The sequence below is a fragment of the Nothobranchius furzeri genome, chromosome 3 (genome assembly GCF_043380555.1).
Source record: "Nothobranchius furzeri strain GRZ-AD chromosome 3, NfurGRZ-RIMD1, whole genome shotgun sequence".
NCBI classification, from domain to species: Eukaryota; Metazoa; Chordata; class Actinopteri; order Cyprinodontiformes; family Nothobranchiidae; genus Nothobranchius; species Nothobranchius furzeri.
In genome coordinates this window covers 48,169,690-48,182,496 of record NC_091743.1, presented here as the reverse complement: position 1 = coordinate 48,182,496, position 12,807 = coordinate 48,169,690, and the positions used below count along the sequence as shown (strand labels likewise).

At 43.8% G+C, this 12,807-nt stretch overlaps 1 protein-coding gene across 1 annotated transcript; it reads right to left on the bottom strand.

Annotated features, from left to right (window-relative positions):
• Positions 1–5,370: 5,370 nt before the first annotated feature.
• Positions 5,371–9,444, bottom strand: ip6k2b (inositol hexakisphosphate kinase 2b). The gene is made up of 5 exons (XM_015959794.3): positions 9,001–9,444; positions 7,131–7,362; positions 6,867–7,024; positions 6,587–6,762; positions 5,371–6,512 (listed from the first exon to the last, which is right to left on the bottom strand). Exons 1-5 carry the CDS (start codon positions 9,212–9,214, stop codon positions 5,976–5,978), a joined length of 1,317 nt encoding a protein of 438 aa, XP_015815280.1. The 5' UTR covers positions 9,215–9,444; the 3' UTR covers positions 5,371–5,975.
• Positions 9,445–12,807: the final 3,363 nt, after the last annotated feature.

Genomic DNA, 12,807 nt, shown 5'->3' with positions numbered 1-12,807 from the left:
TGGTACAGCGAGAAACTATGGGATGTTTTATGGTTTTAAACTCTTAACTCACAGTCTTTGCCCTTTTAGGCACGTTGTGTTTTACACGACTGGAGCTTAAGATGCTAACTACCCACCAACCAACTAACCTAGCTGATGTTCATTAACCATCAAGGTCAAAGTTCAGGTTTTATTATCTTAACGACAGATCAGCCGCAGTTTCTGATTTCTTTGATTTATCCTCTAAGTCTGTTTCAAGGAGAGCTGTGACATCACTGTGTTTGAACATATAACACCCTGTTGGCGTGTTTCCAGCTTTAAAACCACCTGATCTTTTCAAAACAAACTAAATCGAATACATTTAGTATCAAAAATATGCAACTAAACCTTCTCACGTGCACAAGTTATGGATTTTCTGTCTTTGAAACAGTTTGAGCAGAATCTCCTGGCCTGGTTTTTTTCTTTTGCATCTTTTTAAACAAAAGTTTAATTATGAGCAAAGTTTCTAACTTTCAGGAACAGTTCAACTTTTCATTGGACACACAAGGATGCCCAAGTGTCTTTGTCAAACATTTTTAAATTAGCTGAAAATGGTCAAAAAGTGGTGTTTTCTTTCATTTAAGCGTTACGATCTTTTTGGAGTCCCTGAGCTAGACTTTACCCGGTCAAGGTCCTGGCAGCAGCTCTCCTGGCGCTTGCTGAAGGTTAAAAAACGCGGAACTGACAAAGTCAGAAACAAAAGTTTCAACTAAGGAAAAAGAATACTTGAAAATTAGCTTTTTATCAAAAATGAACACGCTGAGGGGTTACACTGGCTGTGATTAAAGAAATAAAATCTACATCTATGCGTTTGCGTGGAACAATACTTTCTGGAAATTAGAGAAACAGATATTGCAGTCAGTGTTCCTTAGAGCTGCTCACAACCTCTAAACCTGTGGATTGTGGGGAGAAAATGTGACACCTTGCTAAATGGTGCCTGGCACAGTTCTGTAACTAACACACACTGTCGTGTTCTGTGTCCGTCTGTCCCCAGCCTCCTCCTGTTCTCGCTCCAGGTTCTCCTCTTGTGTCCCATTATTATCCCCAGCCCTCTCTAGACTTCCCTCAGGTGTCCTCCTAATCACTCCCTATTCCTAGTCCACCTTATTTTAGTCCTCCTCATCCATCTTAGTTATTAGTTGTTTATTTTTGGCCCTCAGTCTTTAGGTTTAGTTGTATTTGTGTTTTATAGGTTAAGGTTTATCTGCCATCCTGCTTGTTTCTTCCCCCATTTGGATTATTGTATGCACCTGCCTTCCCTCCAGATCTCACTACTCGCACCTGTCACCTGTTTCCCTCTGTGTTCATAACCCTGTCTGTGTCTCTCAGTGTCGCTGGTTCATTGTAATCGTCCGCGTGTTCTGTCCTCCTCTAGTTACCCTGGTTCGTGCTCATGAGTGAGCTTCTGTTTGTTTGTTCGATCAGCGAGTTTGATATTAAGTCGGGTTTGTTTTGGTGCCTCTGGACTTTGGCGCATCCGCCTTTAAAATAAAGGAAGTGTTCTCTCAAACCGCTCCTGCCTTGAGTCGTTCTGGGGATTCTGCATCCTGGGTCCTAACCTCCTGCTCTCACCGTGACGACACACAACCTCACACAAGCTCATTTAGCTTTGACTTATTTAGCTTTTATAGACAGATTCAGTTTGAATTAGAAGAGCGGTAATTATTAAAAAACTCTTACGTAAAGTGAGTTGCCTTTAACAATGACTTTGTTGTTTTCCGTGCACCGACCTGCTCTGGTGGTTTGCAGACAGGTTTTTCTCTGTTGCTGAGGTCAGTCACCCCATCTTTGATGACATCATTCTTAAACAGATCTTTTTTCTCCATACAATATTTCACTGTTTTGAGATTATAAACGTTCTTTTCACTGGATCCTGCCACACAGAGGAGCGGTGACTTTGTGCGTCAGCTGTTTGGACCTTTACCCCTTGGCGAATCTTTGAGTGAATGCATGCTCTCCTGCCTTACTGCTTCTGTTTAAGCCCCGAGACACAATTCTTTTCTTGTTGCTGCAGGAAGAGAAGGATGGAGGGTGAGTGTGCAGCTCTGCAGGTGTGGTTTACCTTAGAAGCCCCGCAGTGCCGGATAGGGTGTGTGCAACGGAGTGCCGTAGTGTCAGAACAGGTGTTTGACCTGAATCCGATAAGAAATGTTCATAAACTTTGCACTGTGAAGAGTGTGACACAACAAGTTATGTCACACACCAAGGTGTGCAGCCAACACGCACAAGCACATGTGTGCTTGTGCAAAAAATGACTTAATTAGGATATTTTTTATTTCCTTAATTCAATAACTTTCAGTTTGATTCATAATTACTTTCTTGTGCGATAGTAACGACATGTTTAAAGAATACTCGGATATATTTAATCTTGAAGCCCGACATTTATAAATCAAGCTTTTTTTATGCTGTTGCCATGGCAACATCATCTTTAATCAGTCTGAACAAATTTGACTTCCTGGGGGAAAACAAACTAATCTAAATCTGTTTCAGCAATCGGCAGCAGATGAGCAGGGACTGCTGCTATTTTTAGATCAGATGACAGTAAATTATAATCCCTGTCCTCTCACGTGCATCACACCCTGAGCCTGAAGCAATCACCTCTCTAATCTACTTTTCAAAATGCCTTTAGGAGACCTTTTATTCATGACTTAAAGACACGGTTAGGCTTAATGAGCAGGCTGCTTGTAGGGGGTCCGTATGAGAAAATATCCTGAAGATTGATGAGGAGCAGAACTGAAAACACACCACACGCTGCACGTCCCAGGACTGAAAGTCTGACTGGATTTGTCCCATTCTGTGGCCTTTAGAAGTCACAAATCACTCCACCTTTCATGCAGCAAACAGGAGCACCGAGCTGCAGAAACGACGTGGAAAACTCTGTGCATACTTTTCATGAGCCCACCTCAGCTCACAGTGTTCCTGCAGCCTAGAGCTGACCAATATTTAGAAAAGCAGCAACGTTCACATATAGTTCACTTTGTGCACAACGTGCTGAGCAGGTCCTTGTTGTTTGAGTTGTCTAATACTTCCTGTGGAACTACAAGGGAAGGCTTTTCTTCCTGTTTGAAGAACACAATCTCAGCTGTTTTCCTGTTTAAAGCAGATCAGTCGCCGATGTCACAGCTGAGTGGAACTTGGCCAAAAGCCTCGACTAAACTGCTTATTAATGAACTCTGCAGCGAGTCTGACGCAGGTTTAAACCGTTGTATTTGTTCTCTGGAGCCAAACTCCTGAGAACAAAGGAAACCCCGCAAAGCCGGTTGTTTGAGAATTCCAACACTGTGGAGCAGGAAGACCGTGATGTTTGGGTTTGTGATAGTAAATTAGTATTTTTATGCATTTGACGTCACAACTGGTTTGGGTTATTTTCAATAAAGTTGTAAATTCATTTACATGTTTTTCTTTTCTTTTTTCCACTGAAGAAGAAAAGTCAGAGCAAGAGGAAGAAAAGCAAAACAGAATAGGAAAAGAAAAATAAAGAAGAGCAAGAGGAAGAAGAGGAAAAATAGAAAAAGGAGGAAGGAGAAAAATAGAGCAAAAGGAAGAAGAGAAAGAAAAAAGAAGAAGAGTAAAAGGAAGAAGAAGAGCAAGAGGAAGAAGAGGAAAGGGAAGAAGAGGAGGAATAGAAAAGAGGAAGGAGAAATAATGGAGCAAAAGGAAGAAGGAAGAAAAGCAAAAAAAGAAGAAGAATAAATGGAAGAAGAAGAGCAAGAGGAAGAAGAGGAAGAAAACAAGAGCAAGATGAAGAAAAACAAAAAAGATGAGGAAAAGAAAGAAGAGGACAAAATGCAAAAAGAAGAAAAAGAGGAAGAAAAACAAGAGGAAGAAGAATAAGAGCAAAAGGAAGAAGAGGAAGAACAAGAAGATGAGGGGCAAAGGGAAGAAGAAGAGCATGAGAAAGAACAGGGTTGTAATGATTTGTAAGTGGTTACTTTTAATAAACTGTCAATAGAATATAAAGGTATTTAATAAAATGTAATTTTCCATAAGAATGTGTATTTAAATGCCAATAAAACCATATATGCAGGTTTTTCTATATACTTTCTTTGCATTTCTCCTGTTTACATCCCTGTTAATTTGTGATTACTATATTTTTCATGAATTTTTAAAAAATATCTAACTTTAATTTGTTTAACCATTTGTTCCATTTTATTTATGCATCTTTGTAAATATCCTCTAGCACCATTCTTGCACAGCTAAAGGGAGGCGGTCTTTCAGGGGAATGTAAAGATGAACAAACAGAAATAAATTTGCTGGAATGGATGGAAGAGAGAGGGAGAAGGAAATAAAAAGGAAAGAGGAACAAAAAGGTGTGAGGATTAAAATCAGAATTGAGGACCAACCCATTTGTTTTTCTTGGTCATGTGACTCAGAGGATGCAATGGTAAAATCTGATGACCGTGTAAAATAATCATCTGAGATCAGTGACCCTTCTGAAGTCACAGCATTCCCAGAGGTAAAGATGGAATCCCTCCTTCAGCCGGAGCGGATCTATTTGGGAACGCTTTTCCTAGAAACTCGACGTAAATCTCGTTTTCCAAACAGGAGTGGTCGGCAAACACGGGCTCGTTTTCTATTGTTACACCTTTACACTCGGAGAACCCAAACGCTGGTTTATGGTCCTCCTGTTATGTAACGTTAGTGACATCTCCACCTTCACAATCCATCGTCATCGGTTTCTCCTCTGGAGTTTGAAAACCTTTCTGCTGACAATGTCTTTAGTGAAGTTGTCCGTGCACTGGAAAAAGCAAACCTTAGGGAATTTGCTCAAATACACACAGTGAAGCTCGTTTTGTGGAAAAGTTTTCATAAAAGGTAAATTATTACTGAATCCCCGTTGCTCTGACATCTAATTACGCTTCAGTCTCAGACCACCTCTGTTTAAACCCCAGCACGACTCCGGGGGGCTTTCCATGAGAACATGCTCACGTTTCACTTTCGTTTCTCCTTTTTAACACTTCCTGAGCTGTAAAATGCACATGCACTAGAATGAACGTGACACAATCGTGTAACTTTACCACAACGAATGCCTTTATTTTTTCAAGACACAGGTAGGTATGCATAAGAAAATAAACCCGAGGGACAAAACACAAAAGTGGCAATATGGAATGTGCTCCTTTCCATTTTAAACTCCGTCCATTTCAATAAATAGTCTTTGTAGCTTGTGTTCTTGTCAAGAAATCCTCTTCGTTTAGTCCAACATTCAGGAATAAAGATCAGATGAGAACATTAAGAAAGACAATAAAATGACAAAACACCAACACAATCCCCTCTCCAGAACACAACGCTTGTAGGCAGGAAGTGCTGGAGGAACCCCTTCTTCTAGACCTAGGTAATATTACACCGAAAAGTCCAAGTGCCTGGCGGACACACCGACCGTCTCGTACAAGACGTCAACATAAACACGAAATGTCCTAACTGCTACAAGGCTGCTGATCCAGCCAGCCAGGGTCAGCTTGTTCGGCTAACTAGCTAAACCTCCCCACTGTTAGCTCTGTGCTTTTGGGGACAGATAGTTCATAAAAAACGGTTTTTATCACAAGTAAAGCACCACGACGGCCTCCTAAGTACAGCTTCAAAAGGCTCGGCCTGGCTCCTTCTCTCTCAGAGAGAACTTAAGCTGCTCGTCTGCACCGGAGGAGGGGAGTCCCACAGGAGACCCCGTGTTTGTTGTAAGACGTCCGTCTCATGCAACGCCGCTCCTTCAATGGAAAACAAAAACAAGTCTCAGTCTCAAAAAGAGAAAAGTGCAAGGGAGGGCACAAGCAGCCCTTTCCCTTCGGCAGGTAAGCGAGAGTGCAGGATCAACCACGCAGACTCTTCTCCCCCCCCCCGTCCAGGAGGTGTCTGGGGTTTCCACCAAGCAGACCCCCATGTGGGCGAGAAGCACCGTGGGGTTATGGCGGGGTTTTAACTCCCATGCTGGAAATCTAGACCAGGAAAGCTCCGGTGCAGCTTCAGTCAGTGCTGTGGTCCTCCAGCTGGGAGATGATGGTGATCAGATTCTGGAGACCGAAGATGAAGCCGCTGTCCTGGCCTTCGTGCACCACGCTGTCCTCCCCGTAGTGTCTGCAGGTGGTGTGAGCAAAGTCAATCATGCGCACGTCCACCTCAGGGCTGCTGGCCTCTCCGGCGGCACTGCCTGTTGAAGACGGACGAGGAAAACCAAATGCCCCTTCCTCCTCCTCTTCATCGGATGGATCATCCTCATCTCCTTCTTCCCCTCCTCGGTGCCTGGGTCTGGAGGGGGCCCTGGGGGGATCGCCGTCGTAGATGATGAGCAGAGAGCTGGAGTAGAAGCGGTAGGACTCGCAGGCCTCCAGGGCGGCTTGCATTTCCCGGAGCCTGCGCAGCACCGGGGACAGCAGCTCGTGGCGAAGGCGCCGCCCGTTGTGAAAAAACTGGTAGAGCGCCTCTTTGAAGCCCGCAAGCGTTAGCTTACGCCCGTGGTACTTATTCATGTACATCAGCTGGCCAGAGTCGGACTGATACACCTGCGAGAGACAAACATCAGTGTAAGAGAGAAGAAGAACAAAAGCAAACCCTAAACAAAAATAAAAAGACGTACCTGCATGCCACACAGCCGCACCCCGATAGAAGCAGACGTGCTCTGTTGACACTTGCGAATTTGATTGGCCTTCTTCTCCTCTGAAGCATCGTCGCCATGTTGGCGGGTTCCCATCTTCAAGTCCAACACACACGGTACGTTGTAGCGCCATGTCAGGTTCTCCAGGAGGATAAACTCTGTGAGCGGTTGGGTCAAGGATCACACGAGAGAACAAGACAACCAACGCTGACCTACCCAGTAGCACCTCTCTACGTCACAGACAGCACCAGTGAAAGGATACTGTATTGGTTGCGGTGCTTTGCGTTGTCCTTCATCCTCTGTAGGTGCTGCTGATGACACTTCAGACTCCAGGGGTTGTGTTTGATCTGTGACACCACGTTTCCTTTCTCCAGGCTCAAGTACAGAACTTCTGCCTGCTGCACCTCATCACGATTATAACTGCAGAGGTGACGAGAGCAGAAAAGCATTAGCTTTAGCTCGACACGACCACAAAGACACAAGTTTTCAAAAAGGCATAAATCTGCCTGAATGCAATCATCCTCACCTGACGAGCTTGTCTTCTTTCCGGCTGTTCCGAGCTCTGTCTTTGCTGTACTTGTCTTTCTCCAGGAGCAAGGCGGACTGCTTCTTGTTGCTCCACTTTAGCATTTTGGTCTTAGGCTCACAGTCTGCTGAGGGGTCTTTGTTTCCCAAGTCCGCTGACTCACTGTGAAGCGGGTAGGCGATGAGGCACAAGTTCCCTTCCTCGTCTTCTTCAAAACTGACAGACACAACTCCTAGGAGAAGAGGAGACATGTTAGTCAGATGTTCCTGTTTGCAGAAACAAAACAAAATACGACTTCATGGTCAATAAACACGACTGAAAACATCAAACAAGGATAGTTCAGAATCCCAAGACATGTAGATGACCCCTCAGCAGACTGTGAGCCTAAGACCAAAATGCTAAAGTGGAGCAACAAGAAGCAGTCCGCCTTGCTCCTGGAGAAAGACAAGCTGTTTATTCTTGTAGCTCATAATCTAGATTATTAAATAAAAAGGCAACATCATAGAGTAAACCAAGGAGCTACAAATGTGGAAAGCCCAACATTATGTTTTTCCTACTTTTAGATAATAAATGACAGAACTCTGAAAACAGAACTGAGTCGTTATCAGGTCCAACATTTATCCAGCGAGGACTTTCTGATGTTATTTATGATTATTAAATATAATTTGCCACATGACTGCAACAGATTTTGTGACACGGCCAACAAAGAGGCATCCAACCAATCCACCCCCCCAATACCATTCCCTACAAGGCCCGCTCTGCAGATCCCCATGCTGGGGGGGCACACACTGAGAATAAACGCTGCAGCTGGAATAACACGGATGATTAAACCAGAGACGTACGTTTGCGCGTGGGGAGGGCAGCAAAGCGCAGATGGATCTGATGTGTGTGTTTTTATTTGTAAATGAGGATCCAGTGTATTTTGACCGATGCGTCCGTCTGACGTCACCATTCTCATCTTGCTGGAGGCCCCGCCTCCGAAACTTGTCCTGAGGACCAGCCTGTCCTGTCCACCCGGACCTGCAGCGTCATCATACCTTGAGAGTGTGGGAACTTGTGCGTCACTTTTAGACACGAGCCTTATCGATAACGGTTTATTGTTTTACAACCTTCAGCAAAGAACTCCGATGGAGTTGTAGATTTTTATGACACTGTCATCTAACGTGGCTTACCCTGATGTTCAACACCTCCCACACACACAAAGGCTTAGAAATCATATTAAATCTCACATTTAATAAATATTTATAAACCCAAAACACTTCAGGGTGGGTATGATGATTGCCCAGCACCCAGAAGTGAACTACCCAAATCCCACGCCCCATTCAGGGCCTTTTAATAGTCTGCTCTTGCATAACCTGGGGGTCAGGTGGCCAGAGATGTCTGCCTTCGCATGCATGTGGTGTCATTGTCTGCGAGCGAGAATGTGAGCCCAGCGGGCCTGAACGCAACCAGGAAACACTAAGCTCCGGTTAGAAACCTGTGTGTGTGCGTGCGCGCGTGCAAAATGTGCATGCATGAAAGGTAAGGTCTGAAACCAGACCTGAAAGTCTGCTCAGATTACTTGTGGGTTACTCTGAACTCCAGGTAATGTCCCAGACATTCCTTCTCTCTCTCGTGTGTGTGTCATCCTGAAACTGTAGTAGTTGCTTTAAAAGCCACCCGAGACCCCCCAGAGACCCCTCCGGCTACACATCCTCCTGGCTCGCTGGGAGATGGTGCTATTTGAAACTCACCCCACCAAGCTGTGCCTGCCAACATCTCCAATTTGATTGATACTGCGCACATTATGTGGCCACTTAATGGACTGCAACCATGTCCAAAACGCGTACGCTATGTTCTCCAACCGGACCGTCTAAATGTGAAATTTTACCTTTAAACTGCGGGGTGAACTTCCTCATCTCCGGAGGCAGGCTCTTGTAGAACTGGTGCTCTCGGGGGATGAGGGGCTTGCATATAGTCTGTTCCCCAAAGCGCAGCACGCAGGAGTGGCCCCCCACCTGGTGCACGAAGGGCTCAAGCATCACCCCTTTCCCCGAGTAAGGAGTCCCGTCCGCCTGCATGAGGGCTTCCAGAGCGGGGCTCATCCTCACTCCGCATCGGACAGCTGAGCTGTGGGAACCCACGTCGCAAGGGAGGATGTCGGTGCTTCTTCTCAGGCTCCCTATTCTCAAGCCGTTCCCCGTCGTCTCACAGGGGGGCGCTGTTGCTCACCTGTTTGACCGAAGCAGTGAAAAACAAAAAAGCCGAAGAGGAAAAAAAAAACCTGAAACCAGCGACGATTTCCGTTCCTTTTTGTAACTGGAGGGGGAATAAAAACCTCCACCGCTGCTGTATATTCACTGTTATTGTTTACGTTGAAATGGACGTTCCGTGGACTGCTGTTATAGCTGCCAGAGCGTTTTAAACCGACACACACTGATGTCTTTCACGTCGCTGCGCTGTTACAGAAACTGACGACGGATCAGATCCTTGAGCTAGAAAAACAGCAGCGAGAGAGGACAAGCCCCGCCCCCAGACCAAACCAACCTATCACAGAGCCGCGGCTGTCGCTGGGAGGAGACTAAGCACCCAAGAGAGGATGAAGCTCGTCAAGCAGACAAAGAGGAAGGAGAGAAAACAGAGAGGGGGATGGGAGAACAGCAAAACAACACAATAACAGACACGTTTAATGCTTATAATACACGCGTTATTACTTTAATGTAGTATAAAGCATCTGTTTACATTTCAAATCTCAAGTTGTTTTCTAAATACGACCACACACACAAAACTATTTCTACATTGTTTATATTAGTTTAATTTAGTTTTACAGTCTTTTCCCATGTAGTGCTCATGAGATCAGCATCAGTGGAAGACATGCTGGTGGAGAGCATGCATCAGATGCAATGGGTTTCAGATTTCAGTTTTTGTTGTTATTCATCTTTCTCAGTCTTACGAGTGTGAAAGGTGCACCACACACAGGGATACAGGACCCTAGCGCCGTGTTCATGTCCAACAGAGGAAAACCTTTTAGAGGGGAAAGAGTCCACGTGTTTACAGCGACCAAACTTTCATGTCATCAGATTACTGAGCTAGAAGTGGTCGCGGGAGGGTTTAACCGTGGATTGCCAAAACAGCTCTATCCATTTGTTCACAGGTTTTGTCACAGATCCTAACATTTAAGACTCAAGTGGACTGTCGACATAAGTTCAGACTGAAAATAGGACAGCATTAAACGAAAACCCACAGCTGAGCAGACCATGCGGCATGTCCACCGCTGGTGTTGACAGACATCATTCTGAGATAAGATGTTAACATATAAATCATCATGTGCTCTAGAAGCACTATACAAAACTTGGCATGTTTTAATGCACGTGTGCAGAACAGCCTTTTCCAGCTGAGATAAAATCACAGTGACCAAAACTAACACGCCCTTAAACAAGCTTTTTAGTCAAGAAGTTTCTGTTGATTTAAAGAGCAAGTCACCCTAAAATCAACTTTTTTTTGATAAACTATATAAACGTGTGTCTAACCATGCTGCAGACGCGTGTAGTCAATAGTTTAGCACTTTAGTGCATTTTGGTTAAAATGTTAAATTTCTGCCTAAAACTGTCAGTGTTGTGCCGTTGTCAGGTAAAAACTCTGCACTGCATTTGAATTTAAATCTGTCATTGCTATTGGCTAAGAGGTACCCTAGAACGTTAGCTGGAACATTATGATGTCACAATGTCATTGTGAGCCTGTGTGTGTGTGTGTGAATTTGTTAGCGGCTCCGCCCTCTCGGTCTGCTAGGCAACAGCATTTGTTGCATTTTCAAACAGGAAGTGGGAGTTGAGTAAGAATCTGGTAGGAGGTGACTTGCTCTTTAACTTGTTGTTAAATCTTTTAGTTAAATTTTTTTTGTTTAGAGTTCGATCTATTTGAATAAAACATGCTGGATTTAAGAAACCTCTTGTGTTGCAAGTAGACAGCAAAATTAATTAATTTTGCTATTGGAGAGGATTTATTTAATCTACTTTAGCAAAAATACAACAAATGAAAACTGCAAGGTTGGCCTCAGCAGAACTCCACTTGTTACCAGGTAACATGGGAGTGTTCACAGATTTCACTGCTCTGTGTTTGGCTGATTTGGCCTTATGTTGACTATACTTACTAATTATGTAACATGACACCATTTATATGGCTGTGTGATGCTTTTCGTTTGCATTTTGTCACATGAGAGTCCTGGTGACTTATTATCCTGTGTTTATTAGGTGCTTTTATGGGTCTTTCTCTGCTGTAGGGGGGTTGCCCCAAGTGGTCATTGGAGAAACTGCACCATTTATGCTTCTGTTTGGGAAGCTTGAGACAATAAAATATTGATTTTAGTCAAACAACCACTTAATTTGATCATTAGTCCATTTTTTGGTGACTTGGAGACACAAGTTAGTGAGATGGTATGGTAAATTTTCTATTGTAACTTAATTAGATTGATTTTGCAATTTAACCTTAAATGTTTCTAATTTGGTGTCATGTTGGTAATCTGTTCTATTTTTACAAAATTTGTTTGCCAACCCTGCCCAAAATAGTCTCAGGTTCCTCTCACGGGGATCCAGATGCCTGCCAACACCCCTGTGACCATTTGGAGAGGAAATCATGCCATGGGAAATTTTCAGACTTCTTCAAAATTACAATGAGACAAAAACAAGGCCACAAGACCCACTCGGAGGACTTGAAAACCCTTGCAAATGTTTCAGAAGATTTATGGTTTGAGCCTATTTTCAAAGCAGACATGCTAAATGGGCCATGTCAGGTGGATCAGGTGTATTAATGAGAGCTGCATTCTCTAGAAGGCACATTTGCAAATTCCTGCTGGGAAAGGAACCTTTAAAGCCCCCCCCCAAAACCCTGTTTTTGGAAGCTCTCGTTGAGAAAATTCGCATTCACAGGGAGTGTACACGTTCCACAGCTGCTATCGGAACCGGAGACCTTCTCGTTGTGAGGTGACACTAACCCTGAGTCAAATTTATTAGCAAGCATATCCTGATGACAGGCTCTTTAGGGGGTTAATTATGTGAAACGCTTACACTAAAGACAAATGAAGCTCACAATTTTCATCTACATCTGCAGAGCAGCTACTATAGAGAATACTTTTGTGGTAAAACAGATATAGATAACTGCATTCCTGTTAGCTAAAATAGTCTCTAATCTCAGAGACCTTACAAGGGCTTTTGTTGAAAAGATAAAGGCACCAAAAATATGCTGCAAGTATGAAAGCGTGGGGGTTACATGCACTGAGAAAATCATATTCAGGTAGAATTTTTAATCATAGTAATTTCAGAATAAATTTATAAGAGTGAACATAAAGATTTTGCTGATGAGAAGAAACAGGTCTGTCCATCAGAACAAGGCCACATTCCAGCTGTGTGGATGAAGGAAGTGAGTTTGATAGGGCGGTGCAACCATGGGCAGCCGCCCACACGTACCATAGCAAAGACAAGTGTCTATAAAAATCAGCTTGTCGTAGAGCGTTGGTGTTGTTGTAAATCACACGTCCAGCTGGCCTTCACTCCTTCAGCCAGATCACTTCTTTTTATGAATTTTGTGTGCAGCGCATTCAAACATCAGTACTCTCACATCTGTCTGTGTGGCTTTTTTTTAGTAAAAGCTTGCAGCAATGCAGCCATGCATATTATGCAAAAAAAACTTTACAAAAAATGTA

Excerpts from the sequence above, each read along its gene's own strand:
- ip6k2b (XM_015959794.3), bottom strand. The coding sequence starts at position 9,214 with ATGAGCCCCGCTCTGGAAGCCCTCATGCAGGCGGACGGGACTCCTTAC. Across the intron at positions 7,363-9,000 it reads GTTCACCCCGCAGTTTAAAG|GAGTTGTGTCTGTCAGTTTT; the intron begins GTAAAATTTCAC and ends CTCTTCTCCTAG. Across the intron at positions 6,513-6,586 it reads TGCGGCTGTGTGGCATGCAG|GTGTATCAGTCCGACTCTGG; the intron begins GTACGTCTTTTT and ends TGTCTCTCGCAG.